The 13,966-nt window shown below is 36.0% G+C and overlaps 2 protein-coding genes across 3 annotated transcripts; both read left to right on the top strand.

The window, feature by feature from the left end:
- Positions 1-566: 566 nt before the first annotated feature.
- Positions 567-2,218, top strand: LOC116112421 (protein DCL homolog, chloroplastic-like). Its single transcript, XM_031398563.1, has 3 exons — positions 567-1,000; positions 1,087-1,201; positions 1,769-2,218. The coding sequence occupies exons 1-3, from the start codon at positions 675-677 to the stop codon at positions 1,943-1,945; spliced, it is 618 nt and encodes a 205-aa protein (XP_031254423.1). The 5' UTR covers positions 567-674; the 3' UTR covers positions 1,946-2,218.
- A 3,644-nt stretch (positions 2,219-5,862) lies between these two features.
- Positions 5,863-11,826, top strand: LOC116112419 (CLK4-associating serine/arginine rich protein-like). 2 transcript variants are annotated; one of them, XM_031398558.1, is made up of 13 exons: positions 5,863-6,142; positions 6,340-6,378; positions 6,483-6,628; positions 6,846-6,921; positions 8,374-8,662; positions 8,763-8,872; positions 8,988-9,035; positions 9,141-9,341; positions 9,601-9,702; positions 9,887-10,020; positions 10,125-10,266; positions 11,368-11,478; positions 11,556-11,826. In XM_031398558.1, the coding sequence occupies exons 1-13, from the start codon at positions 5,946-5,948 to the stop codon at positions 11,578-11,580; spliced, it is 1,620 nt and encodes a 539-aa protein (XP_031254418.1). In that variant the 5' UTR covers positions 5,863-5,945; the 3' UTR covers positions 11,581-11,826. The 2 variants fall into 2 exon arrangements, with proteins under 2 accessions (XP_031254418.1, XP_031254419.1); XM_031398559.1 differs by having other exon boundaries at positions 11,371-11,478.
- The last annotated feature ends 2,140 nt before the right edge of the window (positions 11,827-13,966 follow it).

Genomic DNA, 13,966 nt, shown 5'->3' on the forward strand with positions numbered 1-13,966 from the left:
ATTGGTTTATATAAATAAGATATTTGTGTAATTAAGTGAAATATATGGGTATTAGTGAAAAATATAAATGTATATATATAATTTTTAATTTTATATATTATATATGAGGTGGGGCGGGGTGAGGGAAAGACATCACCCACTCTCGCCTCATCCCCGAGGACGGAGATTAAAACACCCCCCACTCCCCCCTCTATCCCCCAAAAAACCGAGTCCCAGAATTCTGGGAAACATTGCCATGCTTGTTTATAAGTGAAATAGTCTTTTAAAAGAGTGACATGTAGCCTGATGACAATGCATATCTATGACACAGTGGTGTGGATCCATACATAATGGATTTACCACATGAACAACACACTTACTCAAGGCTATGTCTTTCTAAGGATTCACGAAACGGCGTTTAGCCGTTTACCCTTCCATCTATTTTACAGCGTGGCATAAAGGTTTTGCCCATCTGCCAACTCACCTCATATTGCTCCTTTCATTGGCTGCTTCATATCCACAGAAGATTTCCTTTTATTTATTCTTTCATTAATTAATTAATTAATTTCATTTGTATCTTCCCGCAATTTCAACCTCTTTAACCCAATTCCGTCAACAAAATCTCTTCCGACAAGTTTCAATTCCATACAACATACACTTTAAACTACCATGTTCTGATCATTTATTTATAATTAATGGCTTCAGTCTCCAGACCCACAGCACCACCGCAGGTTCACTGCGTCAAGAGCTCTTCCTTCCTCAACTGCTTCAATCATATCCCCTACCATGGAATGCCACGTGTACGTGCCGTGAAAATTGCCTCCGACGGTGCTAGTGCCAGAGTGGGGATTGATCAAGGGGTGTACGTTCCTGATTTGCTTCGAAAGCCAGTTGCTTCTCTATCAGATGATAAAAGAGGAGATGAAAGAGGTAGGTCCCGGAAGGTTGATTGGGAGGATCAGATATTGAGTGATACTGTGCCTCTTGTTGGGCTTGTTAGAATGATCCTTCATTCTGGAAGGTAATAATTTACTCTAATTGATTTATGATTTTAATAAACTTGTATTGTTTATATTCTCTTATTAATAATTTATTTATCTGTAATAGATATAAGATAGATGATAGATTAAGCCCTGAGCATGAAAAAGTAATTGTGGAGAGGCTGCTTCCATATCATCCAAATTATTTCGAAAAGACTGGTTGTGGAATCGATCACATCATGGTATGTTTTTTGTTGCTTTGGAATTCTAGCTATATAAATTGTTTGTTTGATTCACACTCAGAATATTTTTGTTAAAGTATCTCATAATTCTCAAACTAATTTTCAGATCGTGGACTAATTCCGTATAACATAGTATTTTATGGTTCGAGTAGGATTTATGTACCTGTAATGCTCTGTAGCTCAGTAAGCCTCTGTTCTGCTCTTTCATGAACAATGCCTAGACTTAGGTAGTGTTTGTAAATACACTTTAGATACCTGGAAATTTCACGTACTTGATAATCCTTAAACTGTTATATATCTTCTTCCGAAAACTGATTGAATTGTAATTGGGATTCATCTAACTCTTTAACTTTACCTTATCTCTAATCTTAATTGAATTGGTAGTTCCAAAGTGACTGAATACAAATTTTCGTTATCTTAAATTTGTTTGGGTATCAAAACTAACGCTGTTCATATGTTTGCTCAATTATGAGCTTCAGAAAGATATTGACAGATTGGTTTTCTCATTGGCTAAACATGAAATCTGCATAATAACTGTTTTTCCAATACTTTCATGGGATGTGACAGGTGAGCTATCATCCCGATTTCGAAGGAACTCGTTGTTTATTTATAGTTCAGAAAGATGGAGAGATGGTTGACTTCTCATATTGGAAATGTATACATGGCCTGATCAGAAAGAAGTATCCATTACATGCTGAGAGTTTCATCCTCAGACATTTTCGACGAAATTGGCGTAGGGGATGAACTCTATCTCTATGATCCTAACTATTTTGGGTTTGTGTATAGCTTTCATTTCTCCATGATCTGTAATTGGAAGCGAAGATTAAAGATTAAGCAGCACTTTTATATTTAACAGTTACTGAAAGTGTATCTGGAGATTGGTTTCAACTTTTAGACATAATTAACATGATTGTATCAGAAATAGGAACATATATAAACATTATTTTAGGTATCCTTTCATGGATCAAATTCACTATAACTTTTCAAACAGTACTGTAAATTCTGAAGTAATATGTATTGAATTGAATCATCAAATATTTTGATGATGTTATTTCAATGGTTATGGGTTGATGATAGATGAGTGTGATACTGTAAATGGTACACCACTTACGCGATGTTGTGTTTCTCTTGACTATAGATGGCGAGTGAAATGATTTTACTTGCCGCTTGTCGCGGATGACATATCGCCTAGGTCTCGTGGTTCTTACAGGTAAGAAAGGTAGTCGAAGGAAACTTTAGGGGAAATGGAATGGCCTATAATTATCAATAAATATATTACATTTCACCCTTTGAAATACCAAATGAAGAACCAGTAGAACCACCACCGGATGATCGAGTAGTTAATTAAAATTCTTGAGTTTATTATTCAAGAGGTCAGACTCACTCAATCGTTAACTTTAAGATCTCAAAGGATTAGTTGATGTGCATGCAAGTTGGTTCGGACACCTCCGATCAACAAAAAAAAGAAAAAAAAAAAAAACCAAACAAAGAAAACAAAAATAGAAGATTAGATAATATTTATATTATAACTTAAACGATTAACACTACAATCACTAACACTTCTTACTAATTTTCTCTCACTAATGTCATGTGCCAACTCACAATTCATCAGTTCACATGGGTCCCACCTATCCAATAATGGGTCCTGTCAAACCAAACCAATCACAAACTCTGACATGGGGTTAGTGAGAGAGGTTAGTGAGGTTAGTATTATTGAACTCAAACACCCTCAAAGCTAGATTAAGGCTATTCTATCCTTCTATGCTAATCACTTATGATTCTAAGTTGAAATAACATAGTAAGTTACTAAATATTTATTAAACAATAAAATGGTGGACTATTCTTTCTTTTTTCATCTTTATGGGGCCGTTTGGATCAGGGGTAAATAAGATAACGGGGGTAATATTTGTTTATTTTGTGGTAGCGTTTGGTTCAGGATGATATAAGATTAATCTTGTAATCTTTGTTTAATTTTCAAGATTCTCTCATTTGGTTGTCAAGTAATAAAAGATTACGTAATCTTTTATTGCAAATAGTGTTTACTATTGGTAATATTGGGGGTAATCAGATTACTTTCCCAAGAGGTGTTAATATAAGATTACCGAGGTAATCTTAATTTTGACCCTATTTTGCCCTTAATATTTTATCATTTCGGACACATTTGCCCTCATATGTCTACCAAATAACAATTACCCAGACCCCTTACATTTGAGAATTTAGCTAAAACACCCCGCCACAAAAAAGTTTAAAAGTTAACAAAATACCCCCAACCACCTAAGACCATCGCCGGCCGCTAGCCATCACCGCTGGCCGCTGACGAAAGTCATCATATCGGCACAAGACCGGGAGGATCTTGTCGATCGTGTGCCGATAAAGACATTTCCGGTCATGGATTTGTGATCCATGGTCGGAAATGACCAGATCTGGCCGTGAAATGATCGCCGTTTCACGACCAACGATCTAGCCTTTTCACGGCCAGATCTGTGGCTGTTTCATGGCCATATCTTTGGCCGTGAAACGGCCATATTCACAACCAGATCTGGCTAGATTAGGCCTCATCGGTGCATGACCAGCCAGATCTGGCCAGTTGTGCACCATTATGGCACCTGTTGGCAGTGGCTTCGGGTAAGTGGGGGTGATTTTGCTACAAATTAAAGTTGTATATGGTTGGGGTTTTTTAGTAAAATTTCAAATATAAGGGGGTTAAAAGAAATAATTTAAAAAATAATAGAATAAAATAATAATAAAAATAATATTATATTATTATTTAAAAAGGAGGGCAATTTAGTAATCTATATAACATACACACTCATTTATCCTCCCAACCAAACATATTGTTATAACATACCTACCAATTTATTCCAATCGATCAAACACATTTCTCTAAAGATTCCCGAGTAATCTATCTTTCCAGTAATATAACATTCCTTAATAATATAACATTCTCTGAACCAAACGCACCTTGTAAGTAATAAAATATTATGGTAATCTTTTATTGTAAATAGTGGTTACTATTGGTAATGTGGGGGGTGATCTTATTACCTTGCTAGAGGCTATTATCAAAACTTCACTGGGATAATATGATTTTTCTTCCCATTTTGCCCTTAATTAAAAACCATTTCGGACACAATTGTCATCAAATGTCTACCAAATAACAATTACCTAGCCCCCCTACATTTGAGAAATTAGCTAAAACACCTTAACCATGAAAAAGTTTAAAAGTTAACAAAATACTCCCAGTTGCCCAAGACCATCGCTGGCCGTGACTCACCACTGTCGGCCGCCAGCATCAGTCGCCGTAATGGTGCACGACCAATGGGATCTGGCAGGTCATGCGCCAGTAAGGCCTTTTTCGGTCATGGATCACAGATCCATGTCCGAGAACGGCTAGATCTGGAGTTCTATGGCCGTGAAAAGGCCATGGATTTGTGATCCATGGCCATTTTCAGCTTTGTCGGCACACAGTGAGCCATATACGGCCAGTCGTGTACCATTTTGTTGACTCTCGACTGCGGCCGGCGGTGGTGGCTGGCTGTCGGCAGTGGCTTGGGTGGTGAGGGTGATTTTGCTACAAATTAAAGTTTTATATAACTGGGGTATTTTGGCAAAATTTCAAATGTAGAGGGTTAAAAGAAATAATTAAAAAATAATAATAATAAATACTATTATAACATACTCATCCATTTATCCTCCCAACCAAACATATTATTCACCAATTTATTCGAACCAATCAAACATATTTTCTAAATATTCCTACTAATCTTCAAGGTGATCTTTCTCTCTATTAATATAAAATATCTCTATAATAAAATATTATATGATCCAAACTCTCGTCTATGTAATATGATATAGAAATATTGGGTGCGTTTGGCTCCCTATTTCTACCCATATTCCCAATTCTATTCTCCAAATATTGTTTGGCACATTATTCAAGAAATATTCTATATTTTTTAATTATTTTTAGAACCCTTAAGTTTATTAATTTCATAAATACTCCCAGAAAAAAGTTTAAAAATTAATAAAAACACCCCCATCAACCCATAATTGCCAGATTCCAACAACCACCGTCGGTGGTAGCCGGAATCTGTACAACAGCCTACACCATGACTAGAACTGGCTAGTAGTTCACCGATCTGGCCATCAGCGACGGCCAAATCTTGGTCATCGTTTACTGAAAAAGACGGCCATATCTTTGGTTGTCGTTGATGGCCAAAGATCTTTGACCTTTTCTAACCATCGATGGTCACATCTAGCTGTAGATCTGACCTTTTCAGACCAGATCCATCAGAAAAGGTAACACAATTTTCTGAGCAGATTCTGGTGATGGTGGTCGAAATCTGGCATTGTGGGTGTTTGGGTGTTTTTGTCATTTTATATGTTGGAGTGTTTAATTAAATTAGCAAACCTAAGGGTTTTTTTATAAATTTTTAAATTTTACCTCATAATACTCCCCTATTTAACTACCCAATATTATTCCTAAAATCATATTCAAAATAATAAACCGAACGCACCTATTAATTTCCTAAAAATTTGCAGTTGCTTGCCACGTTTAAACGTTATGCTGGTGTTCCATGGACCCCATTTAGATGCTGACACGGACGGTCCAGATCAAAATATAACCTCTACAGGGAACTCACGTCTGCCATAAAACAAAACAATATTTGATCGGGTGGATCATATTTATATAATCCAAATTCCTTACTGAGAGTCTAGGGTTAGGGTTTGGGTTTGCGAATCGTTGAAGATGTGGCACGAGGCTAGGAGATCGGAGAAGAAGGTGCACGACATGATGGACGCGGCTCGAAAGCGAGCCCAGAGACGCGCCGTTTATTTGGCGAAGCGGCGCGGCGATCCTCAGCAATCCATTCAGGTTATCGGCTCGCGTTGTCGCATGTATCGAGACGATGGCCTCTACCAGGCCTCTCAGGACCAGCAAGGCTTGTGAGACCCTCTTTTTACAGTTTCATTTATCGCTTTGTTTTATGTACATAAATTTAGTAATTAATCCGTTCTAAGTTTTTCTAATATCGTAGTGTTTTGTAAAATGTTCGTTGTATTTTGTTTCAATTTACGTTGTTCTGCTTGCATCATTGTTGTTGAATACTAGTGTTTGATAAACTTCCTTACTTGTGGTGTAGGATACCTTGGAATGGGAAGCAAGATGTTATGATTGATAGGTATCAAACTCTATCCCTTTTGTGTGTGTCATTTATTTCACTTGTTGAATTTGGTACATAGAGACGTGGTTTGATTGAGAGTTTTAATTCCATTGTTTATGTAGATTTGATGGGCGGGCCCTTCTAGATTTCATCCGGGAACCTGTGAAACGTTTCCATGCTCAAGAAAAGTCAGAAGAAGAAGAAGAACTAGAAGAGTTTGTTAATTTTGAGCGATATCGGGATTTAATTAAGCATCGACGTAGAGGATGTCGGTACTTTTTTTATTTTTTGTTAAATGTGTTAAATTCATGTACATTTTTTAAATATGTTGTTGTGGTAACCTTCTGTTTCTGATAGAGCGACAGATGACAAGGTTTTCTATTTTTCGTTTTTATTGTTTTCAATTTTGAATCTTTAGATCAATAATTATTCTAGTTGTCAGTCTGAGATTAATTTTTATAAGATTATCTTTTGTAAATTTGCAGTTGCCGATGAGGAGGGCTTGCAACATGTAAATCAAGAGATGGAAGCAAAGGCTGCAGCCCTGTTTGCCTCAGACAGGTTTTAATTTCTATTCTTTTTTACACCTTTTAGTTTTTCTGACTGATATGATATAATTATTTTTCCCAGGCTACTTTTTATTCACTTTAAGTTTAGAATTATAATATCAATTGAAAATCAATTGATGAAATATACCTTATTAGAGACTTAGTTCTTTTAGAGTATTGCATTAAAAAATAAACTGCTTGGCCAAATGCTTTGCGTCAATCAGATGAAAAACTTAGCTTCTTCCAGTTTTGTGATTTTTTAATATTGTATAAGTTGTCTTTGGCTTGGAATTGTGGTAGGATAGCAGATTATCGTCTATTTCTCCATTTGAATATTGGTAAAAGCTGAAAATGATTTTGCATTGTGGATGTTTATCACTGTTTGTACTTTTAGATTTTTGCATTTATTGCTTGTTTGCATGTTGACAATGCAATATAAAGTTGAATATATGATATAATTCCTCTGGTAGGTCAAAGAAACTGACCTTCCAAGAAAACTTTATGTTTTTTTTTTCTTTTTGCAATTCTTAAAATTAGAGGAAAAGAATTTTTTTTCTGGTCAAATACTTGGAGATGGCTTCTCCAAAACTTGTTGTGGAAGCAACCCTAATGATCACATAATGATTATGAAGTGCAAGAGATGTAGTTTCCCGCATAGTATTGTGGTATTATTATTTTTCAGGATAATATCTGTTCAATCCTTAGTTGCTTTGGAGTAAGATTGTTAGGTTGCATTTGATGGTTGGAGAGAAATCAAGTGTGGAACAAGGTTTGAATTAATCATCAAAACTGTTATGGGATTTGATCTGTCACAATTGAATCACATATATGCTCTTTTGACGAAAGGGACCCTTATTTTGGAGATTTTATAATTTATATACAAGTTATATTGACCAGCCCTTATAGGCGAAACTTAGTTTCTTTTTTCACCTTAAGTGATATATTTAATATTTTTTTAATAAAATTTTTGTATTCAATTATAAAAGTTATTTGTCATAGAAAATAGTACCCAGAAAATCCTAAAATATTTTAGCTAATATATAAGATAACTCAAAACATTGCTTGAGATAATGAAAAGAAATCCTAGAAGTTATATAATATGCAATGGAAGCAAAGAGTCAGATAGTGTATCTTCTTTAATTTATATGGGTAAAATGAGGATAGCTTGATTAGGAATGCCAACTCTAGTATCTGATGGAATGAGGAATGCTCATTCGAGTTTTTTGAAACCAAACGGAGAAGAGGCAATGCCTATTTCGTTCCATGGTTGATTCCTTTGAACCAAAAACTACCCTACTGTTCTAGTTTGGAAACATCATTTCTTATTCTTTCTTAATCAGATTTTAATGTAAATGAGATCCTTGTCGACATGTGCTTTGAATTTTTTTTTTTACTAACATTTCTAATGTTAGCTTATGACCATTATGAATATATTTCATGTTGTCTTTTTATGCATGTATGGTAGACCTCCACCGTCACAGCCTCCTGTGAGCAAGGGTTCATATTCACAGGTTGGTTTCTCTTATGATGGAAATGGAAACGAGGAAACCAATTTTTCAGACGATGAAGACGATGAAGATGAGGAGGAGGAGGAGGAGGAGGATTTTAACAGTGATGATAGCAATGATGAGGGAATGGATAAAATAGCTAAGGAATTTGGAGTGAAAAGGTACGGTTGGCTTGTTTATATGGATAAAAAGGCTAAAGAGGAAGAAAAAAGGCAAAAGGAAGCAATCAAAGGTGATCCTGCAATTGTAAGTTCATGACAACTGTAAATCAGATTCACTTTTTTGTTGTGTTGTGCCTCATAGTGCTCCTATTTGTGTCATTGGATCTAAAATTCTGAACTTGTAGAGGAAGCTGAGTCGCAAGGAAAGAAGAAAAGCTTCTCAAATAGAAAGGGAAAGGGAAAGAGAAGCTGCACGGATTACTGGAACACGTGTGCTCCATCATGACCCCTACCGGTAGAAGTCTAGAAATTTTCTATTCCCAAATTCTAAGAAACCAGATATCTTGTAACAAAATGGTTGAGTATGATATTAGGTTTATCATAATGTTGCTACCATCTTTTATACACAGGGAGCCTAGAAGAAGTCCAACTTATGAAGCTTATCCTCGTTTTCGGAGGTATGCCTGTCGTAGTTGTTTGTAGAAGTTGTTGATCTTGTTTTCTTCCTTTCACAAGAATAGATTTGTGGTCGATATTAATTCAGTTGTGTTTCATCTATGCAGATCAAGATCACAATCCCACTCCCCCTCATACTCGAGGCGCCATGCTCGTGGAGGATATTCTGATGATGTTCATCGGGGCAAATTGAGGACCCCTAAAATAGAGTATATTACTGAATTTGGGGGCTCAGGCGATGGGGATGCACCAAAGCTTGAAGGATTTTCTCCACCACCATCTCCATCCCGGGCAGATGTTTTGAACCGGTCGGGGCACTGGACCTTTAATTCTTGCAAAGATAGATTGGACAGTCTTTACTCTGCTGCAGCTTATCCCCATATTGTTGCCAGAGACAAACTTTTCTGGTTTAGAGTAGATCAGGCTTAGGTTTTATCAGCATAACTGGCAAGAGGGAGGGAAGGCAGCTTCCTTTTTGAAGCTTGTTTTTCCCTGAAATGGACTTTTAAAAATTCTTCCAAGTTAATTATTGAAATCAGTGTTTCTAATGCTTCTGCTTTCCTGCAGGCCAGCATCTGGTCGCATTCTTGAGGCACTGCATGTTGATCCAGCATCTGGTGTATCCCTTGATAAGGAAAAGGTCACAAAAGTGCCTAAACCAGTAGTAAGGTACTCATTGGACCATCAGACTAAGACCATAAATGTTTTTTTTTTTCCTTCCTTAGTGTTTATATAAGCTTGTCTGGATGGTAGCTTTATTTTTTCTTATAACTTATTTATGTTTATTATGTTCATTCAGCTTTAATGAATCGACTTTCTACCATTGAAATGTTTTCTTCTTTCTTCATCACAGCTCATCTTCAGCTTTATCAAAGTTAACCAAACCAAATACTTCTGGTGGTTCCTTAAAACAACCATTGGGTGAGAAGAAAGAAACACCTCAGGAGCGGCTAAAAAGGATTATGAGCAAACAGTTGAACAAACAAAGTATGACCTAATGATGTTTATTTAAGTGGCACAATAGCTCATTTAACATGTGTTTGCATCTGTAATTATGCACGGATTGTGATAGATTCATTTTGCTCCTGTAGTTAAAAAGGATACGGCAGCTGAAATGGCTAAGAAACGGGAGCAAGAGCGACAAAGGCAGGAAAAACTTGCCGAAACAAGCCGATTAAGCACTAGGCGACGAAGTCGCAGCCGCAGCAGGAGTTATAGTCGTTCTCCTCCAAGGTACTCCATAATGCCTTGTTCATGCTCGTGCAACTTTTTGACATATTGATGTTCTGTTTTGTCTATATATTCTTCTGTGGCCAATGTATTTATGGAAGCTTTATGACTGCTACAAAAGAACAGAATTATCTCCTGATAGCCAATAAGCATGGACTAAAGTTGGTTAAACTGATAACAGCATCAGTAATTTATACCACCTCCAAGTTGGATTAACGTTGGTTAAATTGATAACGAATATATAAAATCTGTCTCTGGTTGATAAGATCTATTCTGATAGTTTGATTTGTAAACATTTTGCTGATTTATGGTCATCATTCCCCTTGAGTCGCCTTAATATCGTTCATTATCAAAGCTGAAATCTCTATATTATTTATCTCTAGTTCTTGGACTGGGTATGAATAGAGATGTAAAGGGTTTGGACTGGCCCGGCCAGCCCATTACAGTCCAACCTAGTTGGCCTTCAGAATGGTGGAACTAAAATTGACTGGGCCCTCCATGATATGGGCTGTATTTCTTTCTGCTTTTACCTTTTTTCCTTTGTTTGTTGTGAAATTTACCAAATAACCTTCAGCTTTCTTGTTATATAAAAATGGTGAATGACATTATTTTATTTATCTGTTCATATAGCTATCTTTAGCGCCTACTCATGGACCTACTACCAAGGCCTGGTGAGCCACATTCTGTGCCAGTTCCAGACTTTGGGCTGTGCTAAGTTCAGTCTGGTCTATTTTATGTTGCTGAAATACGTAGGATGCTGCAAAGTTTTAAATGAATTTGAGCAAAGCTCTGATGCAATGACAGCATCGCATTGCATTTATCACATAGTTAGCTGGGCAACGTTTTTGACATATAAAATATGAGCTTATCCCTTCCATGTTTGGGTCAATTTTATACCTCCCTTTTTCCTGTTTTTACATTCTTTAAGACCATTGATGAGGTGATTCTAGTCTATAGAATGATCTTGAGTTTTTGTGAAAGTATACCATTCTGTTTATTTACTTGTTTTTCTTAGATGTTCCTTTATAATTAAGTCAATGGAAGGTGGCATTCATGGCTAAAGATGTAAATTTCTATTGGTTCCATTATGTGTTCTTTTCCCAGAAGATACAGGTGTAGCAGAAGTCCAAGTAGGAGCAGAGGCTCTCAAAGATATTATTCTCGATCACGCTCACACTCACGCTCTCCTGCTCGCACTCGTTCTCGATCACCCAGGTGATCCTGCTGTTCTAATGATCCTTATTTTGAGTTATGTGTTATTATTTATCTGATTCAGATATCAAACCTTACAGGGTAAGAAGCCATTCAAGGTACTGAGATAGGAATATTGCAGGAGGGTCTTGTTCTTTTTGAAAGCAGTGGTATCCATGTACCTAAAACACAAAGTATTTACGTTGTAGGGGTAGAAAGTAGGCAAAAGCGTCAATCAACTCTGTTGATGGGTTATTGGGGTTGATTGTCCTACGTAGTTGAATGTAATATAATGAAATTTATTATTGGGAGATATTTGAAATTCTTATTAAGTCAATTATCAGGCTCAAAGTTTTTTCTTTTTTTTTCTTATTCACTCTGTGTTTGGGTGTTAAATATTTTGAAAGTGCAACATAAGAATTTGAGACCAATATATGTTTCTCAGATTGAATGATTTGTGAGGATTTTCAATTATTTTGGCTTAAAAATAATAGATTTTCATAATGATGTAGTACTTGCATTTGTATGTATAATAAAGTAATTGAGTAGGGTTTTGTACAAATGAAAATGTCATGTGGAAAGTTGAAGATTTTGTGGAGGTGTAAAGTTGTTGTGGGAACAAGAATTAGAGATAGAAAGTTTGAATTGAAATAAAGAGATGTGGAACATGAGTTGATATATCTGATGGAAGTGTTGGGTTAGAGAATATGACAATTGTCTTGAGTTGAGTCCGTCTGGTGCGGGGGACAGTGAAGAATCCCCATGTATGAAGGAAGGTCTGCCTACTGCCACTCCTTTCAGATGTGTTTGATTCTGACATGACAGATTGGGCGGGATTTCAATATACTCTACCAAGTAACTTGACAAAATTTTCTAATCACTACCGAGTTTCTTAATAATACTTTCCCTATTTAACAACAAAACTAATGGTAACTGTAAATGAATCCTAAATTAAAGTGGTTCACCTTTTGAAACAGACGCGTAAACATAAATGTTTTTTCGATGTTCCTCACAGGAGTTTCCCAAAGCACACAAAACAGGGGAAGTGGCCAGCTCGGAGTAGAATCTGATTATAATTGTAATTTGAATTTGTGGACACTTTATGTCAGTTTGCAGCGTCGATAAGATTATAATTGACTCTGTGAGCTCATCCAAAGCATAAAGTATAGTAATTTTGTCCCAATTGAATTAGATATTAGTGGTTAACACGATTTGACAGGAGCCCTGTTACTGTACCAATTTTGGAATAAAGCAACCAACGCGTAAGAATTCTAACCGTTTGAATCATTGATGAAAATCGCTTCCAACTATGAGGCGTGGCGTGGCCCATTCGATAATTGAACTTCCTGTGCGATGAACTTTATTCGCAATATTAGAGGCTCGAACAAGACTGGAAACACTTTGTGGTTAGAGATAATTATCCGAGCCCTGATCGAAATTAGTCTCATACCTTCGTATATAGAAAGACCCGAGGCTTCCAAAAAAAAATNAAAAAAAAAAAAAAAAAAAAAATCTACCAATAAGGAGTTTGTATGGAGAAGGATTCCAAAATATTTCGGTCTTGGGCGGTGATATAAAAATAAAGTTGACATTTGGTTTGTTATCAGGTTTTCTTTTTCTTTGCCCTTAAGAATTCACTTTGAAGGCCTAACGCTTCCTAATGAAGCTGCCAATTAAACATTGTTAATAATCCAAATTGCTTTAGAAACAACTTTCTGCATATGAGACTTTTTTAAATTTTTGCATCCCCTGCACAAACTAGATATCATCTTTCTTTCTGTTTGATGTAGATGAAAAAAAAAAAAAAAAAAAAGCAATCGAAACCTATACATCTAATTCTAAAACCTAATTACTTTATTGCATCCTTATCACACGCACGCTTCTCATTTCTTTCCCATAAAATACACATTCATCTCTCTCTACCTTTTCCCTATTATTCAGTATTCACACCTTATAGCTACACTCATATCTGCCATTTCTTTTACACAGAATATCTGCTATTTCGATTTGAGAGAGACAGAAAGAGATAGACCAACACATCAACTCAAATATCTGACCACACCTTGAGGGGTCAGGAGACCCTATTCATCAACTTTAATTTTTGTTTTTTGTTTTAATATTATTAACCCAAAAGCTTTCTTCACAATTTGTTGTACTTGGTGAAAGAATCATCTATTGCTTGCTGTCTACTGTCTATATATTCCCATCACTTTTTAACTTAGAAACTAGAATTTTCTAATATCAACCTTTATGGAAAGAGCCTTATCAATCAATTACATATCAAACTCCCTCTTTACACCATTTAATTAACATTTGAATTAGCTTTTTTGATTTGTAAAAATGAAGCAATGAATCCCGATTCATTTCTTTGAATACCTACTTGGATTAATTAGGCTTTATGAAACCATTATTCCTGTAAAGACTTACCTAAACGCACCAGTTTTTTTTTACTTAAAAAAAACATTGATGGAGCACATGGGATGGTGTATCTCTCTTGGATTAATATATGTTT

Source organism: Pistacia vera, unplaced genomic scaffold, assembly GCF_008641045.1.
Source record: "Pistacia vera cultivar Batoury unplaced genomic scaffold, PisVer_v2 Contig661, whole genome shotgun sequence".
Lineage (NCBI taxonomy): Eukaryota > Viridiplantae > Streptophyta > Magnoliopsida > Sapindales > Anacardiaceae > Pistacia > Pistacia vera.